The following is a 7,047-nucleotide window of genomic DNA, read 5'->3' on the forward strand; positions in this document are numbered from 1 at the left end:
AAGGAAAGGTGAAAACAGGATCTCTTTAGCAGGCACTTCTTCCACCTGGCTTTAAATGTAAAGTGCTGGAGGAGCTGCCACCTCCCAGATTTACCCATGTAGGAGTTTTGAGCACCTGAGCAGAGATCATTTTTTAATTTATTTTTATCCTGCCGTTATTATATTTATAGATAACTCAAGGTGATAACTCAATGCCTCTTCCTCTTTTACCCACAACAACATCCCTGCAAAGAGGGATGGACTGAGAAAGAGAGACAATATTTTGTTTTATTTATTATTACATTTATATGCTGCTCATCTTGTCCAGAGTGACTAATACCATCTTCTCAGAAGGGAGCTCCATTGGAATACAATTTTTCCTTACTCTGAGCAAACTGTGTGAAGGATTGAAAGCCCTACCAGCTTCTCTGAGCTGGCGGGGGGGGGGGTAGAGTTGTCAGTTACCATCCTAACTTTGTTTGTTGCTTTCCCACCAAGCTTTGAAATCTAAGGGAAAACTTGTTAAGAAGTTACTATGTGGTCAGAGGGGTGAAAAGAAAAGGAAGGAAAACAGCAGTCAAATCAGTTTCTATGTGTGAAATAATACATCCATATTTGTATGAAAAGAGTGATTAGGGTAAAGCCATTTTTTTGGACGCATGGATTTTAGTAGTAGAGTCCATACTTGCACCACTTGTGCCAGAGGTGGGATTCACTTACCTTCCCTCACGGGTTCACAAAAGTGAGAGTGCTCACCTGCGCATGCACACCGCCTTCTGTGTATGTGCAGTGCTTGCGCATTACATCGGGATGAATGGGCGGAGTCTTCCACAGTCCACGCTACCGGTTCACCCGAACTGGAGAGAACCGGCTGAATACCACCTCTGCTTGTACCCCTGCTTTGGTAGTTTAGGGCCAGCTGGAACCCAAAGGGTCAGGTTTTGACTGCCCTGCATGTTTCCCTCTCCAGCAGGATCAGTGGGTTCATCTTCTAGCCACCCCCCCCTCCGAGTCTTGCTCTCTCATTGGCATAGCAGTCACAAGATTTTCCACTAGGCATCTACCAACAGATCAAAGCCCTCAATTGAACTTGGCTAGTGAGATAGGTGGTGTATAAATTTAAGAAAGAAAGAAAGAAAGAAAGAAAGAAAGAAAGAAAGAAAGAAAGAAAGAAAGAACGAATTACCTCCACTAGTGGTACAATTACCTCCACTAGACCGATACGATCGCATCGATTAGGCCTCCTCCGAATTCCATCTACTAGCCAGTGCAAACTGGCAACTACCCGGAGGAGAGCCTTCTCGGTGGCTGCTCCGACCCTCTGGAACGAACTCCCCGTGGAGATTCGGACCCTCACCACCCTCCAATCCTTCCGCGCCGCTTTGAAGATCTGGCTGTCCCGGCTGGCCTGGGGTTAAGATTCCAACCCCACCCGAATTGTGTGACTGTTGTGCTCTCTTTTAATATGTTGTATTGTTTCCATATTGGAATACTGTTTGTCTTCCGCCCCCCTTCCTTTTTGAATTGTGAGCCGCCCTGAGTCCCCCCAGGGAAAAGGGCGGCATACAAATAAAGGAAAATGAAATGAAAATGAAACGAACAACTTAGAATGAGCTTTTCCATACCTTGCAGGAAAATGGATTGCCACTGCCAGGCCAGAGAGTATGTTATGCCCCTCCAATTAAGAAATTAAGAAGCGGTAAGCTGACCAACCTCTGATTAACTATTAACCATGCCTTGTGTTCATGGACGCTGTCGTATTTTTTGTGTCTTTGAAGAAGGGCAGTTCCTTCTTCAGCTGCCTTGAATCTGGGGCCTAGGACTTGCATTTCCATCTGCAACAGAAGCTGTCACCATCTCTACCTAACTCAATAAAGGGCACGTTCGGAGAAGACAGGCAAGTGAAATCAAAGACCAACTCTTAAGACCAGTTAAGTCAAGTCTCTTGTAGCTGCTTAGCATTTATTGCTTCTTTCACTAACACCCGTTTCACTTAGTTAACAAAAGCTATCAGTGGCGTTCAACCTTTTGGACATTCCCCCCTCCCCTCCCCAGTGCCCAGAAGGGTGAATGAAGGCAACTGTGATGGTGATGATGAAGATAACAGGGCATACACTATTTATATTAAAAATACACAATGATTTATGCACATCTTCATATAGCTAAACATATAGGCACAATTGGCTTTTAAACTTTTGAAACTCTAGGCCACTGGTTTAGAACGAATCTTCAGTGGGTCCATGTTGTCGGGGCCAAGATCCCATTGAAATACGCCCCATTACAGCAGGAGATTGGTCACAAATGGCGGTAGGGAGCTTGATTGATTTAAGCCATGGCATCTCAATAAAAGAAACAGGAGTGGTCCGGTGACCTAGAGAGGGAGCTCTCGCATCACAATCAAGAGGCTGGGAGTTCGATCCTAGGGGGAGGCAGATATTTCTCTCTCTGGACGCAATGAGAATGTATCTGCCGAACAAAAACTCCGCATTGGCAACAGGAAGGGCATCCCGCCATTAAACACTCTGCTAGCTCCATTCAGTTGCCCGGACTCCACCTCGCAAGTGTTGTTAAAAGAAGATGATCTCAATCAAAGGAACAGGATCTCTTGTTCTTCTAGCCTGATCATTATTAAATTGGGGTGGTGGACCAGGCGAAAGAATACAGGCACAGGAGTCTAAGTGAATATGTTTGTGAATATCTCACACAAACCTACCAGCTCCTTTTAGCCCCTGAATGTTTTTAGCCCGAAAGCCACTGAAAAGTGTGTTACTGCAGACTCACTGCCCTTTGGGATGGGGGACAAGAAAAAAAAAAAACAGAAGAAGAAACCCTAACGAAGTATAAGCAACGGAGAAAGACTTAAGGGGTTAAACCAGAGCGTTAAAAACTTGCAGCATTCCATTACAATCCAGAAGTTGCAAACCACGGTCGAAAGCGCTTCCCCAAATCTGCCCATAAGCACAAGGGAGACATTAAATATATTTCAAGTCTTTCCAAGAGTCCTTTGGGAACGGAAGACGCTCCCCGGCCGTCCCTCGAAGTCTCCTCGGATCAAGTGACGGTGTCCTTCAGTTTGGAGACGATTTTCTTGTCTTTGACTCGGCGGTTCTGGAACCAGATGGTGACCTGCCTTTCGGAGAGGTTGGTGGCTGCAGAAATCCGCCTCCGCTTGTCCTTGTTAATGAATTTGTTCAGGGCGTATTCGCTCTCCAGCTCCTTTAGCTGCAGCTTGGTGTAAGGCACCCGCTTCTTCCTCCCACGGCGGTACACGCACAGGTCAGGCTGGTTTAGTGCAACTTCGCCTGCCGGAAAAGAGGGGCAACAAGTGAGCAGGAAAGGAGGCGTTTCCCTCCTGCCAGAGCCAAGAACCCAGAGTGCCACAAAAGGAAGAATTAGAGAGACGTTGGCCCAACTCCTCTTCTTCCTCTTGGAGGTCTCCGAACAGGCGTTCCCCCAATAAATGCCTGGCATATGTGCTCTGGGACAATTTATGTGCAGTATTTCCTCCCACCCACCCCCACCCCCAGAAATAAAACCGCAGATTCCCGAAGGCCCTCATCAATCTTTTCCATTTTTAAGAATCACTGATTCTTAAATCCCCCCCACTTCCTCCACACTTTCACAGTTGCTTTGATTGGGAAAAAACAGCTGCAGAGAGCGGGAACATCCTCGCCCCCCCCTTCCCCACCCCAGGAATAAATCCAGGGGGATTAAGCTTCGCGTAACCCCAAAGGTGCTTTTTCAAAAGGCAATTGGGGTTTTCTTTTCTTGAAGACTTTCCCTTCTCATCCACGAAGTTTCTCCCTCTTGTTTTTTCTTCTTCAAGAAAACAACAATAAAGTCCAGGTGCCTTTTGAAGAAGCATTTTTGGGGGGACAACTATGACCTTGATAACTGAGAATCTCCATAGAAGGTTAGGGTAATTTCAGAGGACGTCAGTGCAGGATCGGGCCGTGGCGCTCTAGTCCTGCCGTACGTCTAAGTTTAAATAACTGCCCGAAATGGAGTAGATATAGCTGGGTGTGGGTGTGGGTGCTATTTACCCAGTTTCTTCTTAGTTATTTATCTCCCCCCATGCGATTTTTTCGCTGTATTCTTCTTCTTTTCCTTCCTAGTACCTATCTCATTCCACTTATGACTATAACCACGTTGCTTGTATCTTTAAAATTTATACTGTTTTATTTGTTTCCTAGTATAATTTGATTGCTTATTAGTAACCTATGGCTGTCACTAAGTCTTGTATCTTATGGTTCGATGAATGCATTCTGTTTTATTTTTCTTTATGTACACTGAGAGCTTATGCATCAAAGACAAATTCATTGTGTGTCCAATCACACTTGGCTAATAAAGAATTATATTCTATTCTAAAATTTAGGAACGCTCTGACGCCACGATCGTTATAATAGTATAGACCGAGGACTATATGGGACCAGGCTGGAGTCTCTGCTTTAGGCCTGGCCGAACATTTCCGCCAGCTCGAGGGAGCAGGGAGTCTTTGTAGATTTCGGACAAGCAACCATTGCTTCTTGGGCCTTCTGCGTTGAGCTCGGTAGGGAACATGGCACGCCTGGTTTTAAAGTTCTACAGGAAAACTGAATAGTAAAAGGAACCCAACCCGCAGCTGGACTCGGCAGCCAATGCACGATCCTTCCTTCCTTCCTTCCTTCCTTCCTTCCTTCCTTCCTTCCTTCCTTCCTTCCTTCCTTCCTTCCTTCCTTCCTTCCTTCCTTCCTTCCTCTTTTTCTCACCCGAAGCCCTTCAGACCTCAGACTACCATTCCCACCATCCGCCCATAGTATCAAGAACCTACCAGACCCCAAACGGAGGCCTGCGCTTCTCAAATCTGAGGCCAAGCCTGCAACCTACCGCCTAGTTTTGAACTGCCCTGCCTTGAAGTTTTATTGGGACCCCCAAGGCTTCTTCCCTGCTGCCTGGGCGCGCCTACCTGGGAAGGAAGACTTCCAGAAGTGGGAGCCCGGGGCCTGGTCCTTGGAGCAGTACACCTGTCCGTTCCAGCTGTTAGCCAAAGTCCAGGATTGGTAGCCCTCCATGGAGATGTAGGTCTCGTGCCGGGGCTCCCCCGAAGGGGCCGCCGGTCCAAAGCTGGAGACCATGTCCAGGTAGCTGGGGGTCACGTGCTGGTAAGGGCCGGCGGTGGCCGCATAGCTCTGGTAGAAAGAGACCTCCTTGGCCCGTGAGGAAGCGTCGCTGCCGACGCCCGAGGTTGTGGTGGCACCCCCCAGGCCGGCCACGTCCATGTACTTCTCCACGGGGAAGGCAGTGTGCGGGGCCGCTTTCAGCGCGGCGTTCTGCTGGAGCCCCACGCCGTGCGCCATGCGGCAGCTGTAGTAACCGTGACCAAAAGGGGGGTAACCTGGAGGGTAGCCTAGGGCGGCGGCGGCCGTTGTGGCCGAGGGTGGTGCCGCCGCCGCCGCCGCCGCAATAGGAAGTCCGGCGGTGCAGTCCTTAGACGAGGACGGCGTCTCAGAGGAAGAGGATGGCGTGGAGCGCGCCACGGTCCCCGGGCCCGAGCGCTCGTAGACGAAGCCCGATCTCGTCGAACCTGGCGGCGACGACCCGAAGATGGGAGGGGAGAGAAAGTTTCGACCCTGCAAGCAGCCCCCGCCGCCTGCCCCGGATTCTCCGCGCAGCGCTTCCATCTCCCGGGCGGCCGACGCTCGCTCAGGCTTCCCGCGCGAAGCAGCCCCGCTCCAGCTGCCTGCGTCGCCGTCGCCGCTGCTGGTCCTCTTCCTCCCCGGCTTGGCCCTCAGGGGAAGGCCTACAGGCGCTCATGGCGTGCGAGTCGGACGGGACGCGGAGCGAAGGAGCGGCAGTGCGGCGGCCTCCCTCTCCAAGCATCCGGGATGGTTTATAAAAACCAAGGCCACACTGGGAGGGGGGAGCATCGCCCCCGGCCGTCCAAGGAGCTAGTCCGGGGCCTCATTGGCCAGACGGAGCACGTGTCTCTATGTGCGGGGCGGGTGTGTGCTTGGTGGTGGTGGAGGTGGGAGTTGAGCCAGCGATCCCTGCTCTCCCCTCCCCTCCCTCTTCCAACATCGTTTGGGACTTCGCTTGAGTTCTCTCGAGGCAAGGAAAGTAGGGAAAGGAAAGGAAAAAGGAAAGGGAAGAAAAGGAAAGTAGGAGAGAGGAAAAAAGGAAAGGGAAGGGAAGGAGGAGAGGGGGGAAAGTAAAAGAAAAGAAAGAAGGAGAGGGGAAAAAGGAAAGGAAATGAAAAATGAAAGGGAAGAAAAGGAAAGGAGAGGAGAGGAGGAAATGGGGAAAGGAAAGGAAGAGGGGAAAAAAGGAAGGGAAAGGAAGGGAAAGGAAAAAGGAAAGGGAAAAAAGGAAAAGAAGAGAGGGAAAAAGGAAATGAAGAGAGGAGGAAAGGGGGAGAGGAAAGGAAAGGAAAGGAAGAGAGGGAAAAAGGAAAGGAAAGAAGGAGAAGGGAAAAGGAAAGGAAAGGAAAAAGGAAAGGGAAGAAAAGGAAATGAGAGGAGGAAAAAGGGAAAGGAAAGGAAAAAGGAAAGAAAATGGAAAGGGAAGAAAAGGAAAGGAGGAGAGAGGAAAAAAGGAAAGAGAAGGGAAGGAGGAGAGGGGGGAAAAGTAAAGGAAAAGAAAGAATGAGAGAGGAAAAAAGGAAAGAGAAGGGAAGGAGGAGAGGGGGGGAAAGTAAAGGAAAAGAAAGAAGGAGAGGGGAAAAAGGAAAGGAAATGAAAAACAAAAGGGAAGAAAAGGAAAGGAGAGGAGAGGAGGAAATGGGGAAAGGAAAGGAAGAGAGAAAAAAGGAAAGGAAGGGAAAGGAAAAAGGAAAGGGAAGAAAAGGAAAGGAAGAGAGGGAAAAAGGAAATGAAGAGAGGAGGAAAGGGGGAGAGGAAAGGAAAGGAAGAGAGGAAAAAAGGAAAGGAAAGAAGGAGAGGGGAAAAGGAAAGAAGGAGAGGGGAAAAGGAAAGGAAAGGAAAAAGGAAAGGGAAGAAAAGGAAATGAGAGGAGGAAAAAGGGAAAGGAAAGGAAAAAGGAAAGAAAATGGAAAGGGAAGAAAAGGAAAGGAGGAGATGGAGAAAAAGGAAA

The 7,047-nt window shown here is 49.0% G+C and overlaps 1 protein-coding gene across 1 annotated transcript; it reads right to left on the bottom strand.

Annotated features, from left to right (window-relative positions):
* Nucleotides 1–3,030: 3,030 nt before the first annotated feature.
* On the bottom strand, nucleotides 3,031–5,639 carry HOXD13 (homeobox D13). Its single transcript, XM_014073640.2, has 2 exons — nucleotides 4,925–5,639; nucleotides 3,031–3,281 (listed from the first exon to the last, which is right to left on the bottom strand). The coding sequence occupies exons 1-2, from the start codon at nucleotides 5,637–5,639 to the stop codon at nucleotides 3,031–3,033; spliced, it is 966 nt and encodes a 321-aa protein (XP_013929115.1).
* Nucleotides 5,640–7,047: the final 1,408 nt, after the last annotated feature.

This window comes from Thamnophis sirtalis, unplaced genomic scaffold (genome assembly GCF_051295495.1).
Source record: "Thamnophis sirtalis isolate CommonGarterSnake01/CBP01778 unplaced genomic scaffold, rThaSir2_p1.2 scaffold_1, whole genome shotgun sequence".
Classification (NCBI taxonomy): Eukaryota; Metazoa; Chordata; class Lepidosauria; order Squamata; family Natricidae; genus Thamnophis; species Thamnophis sirtalis.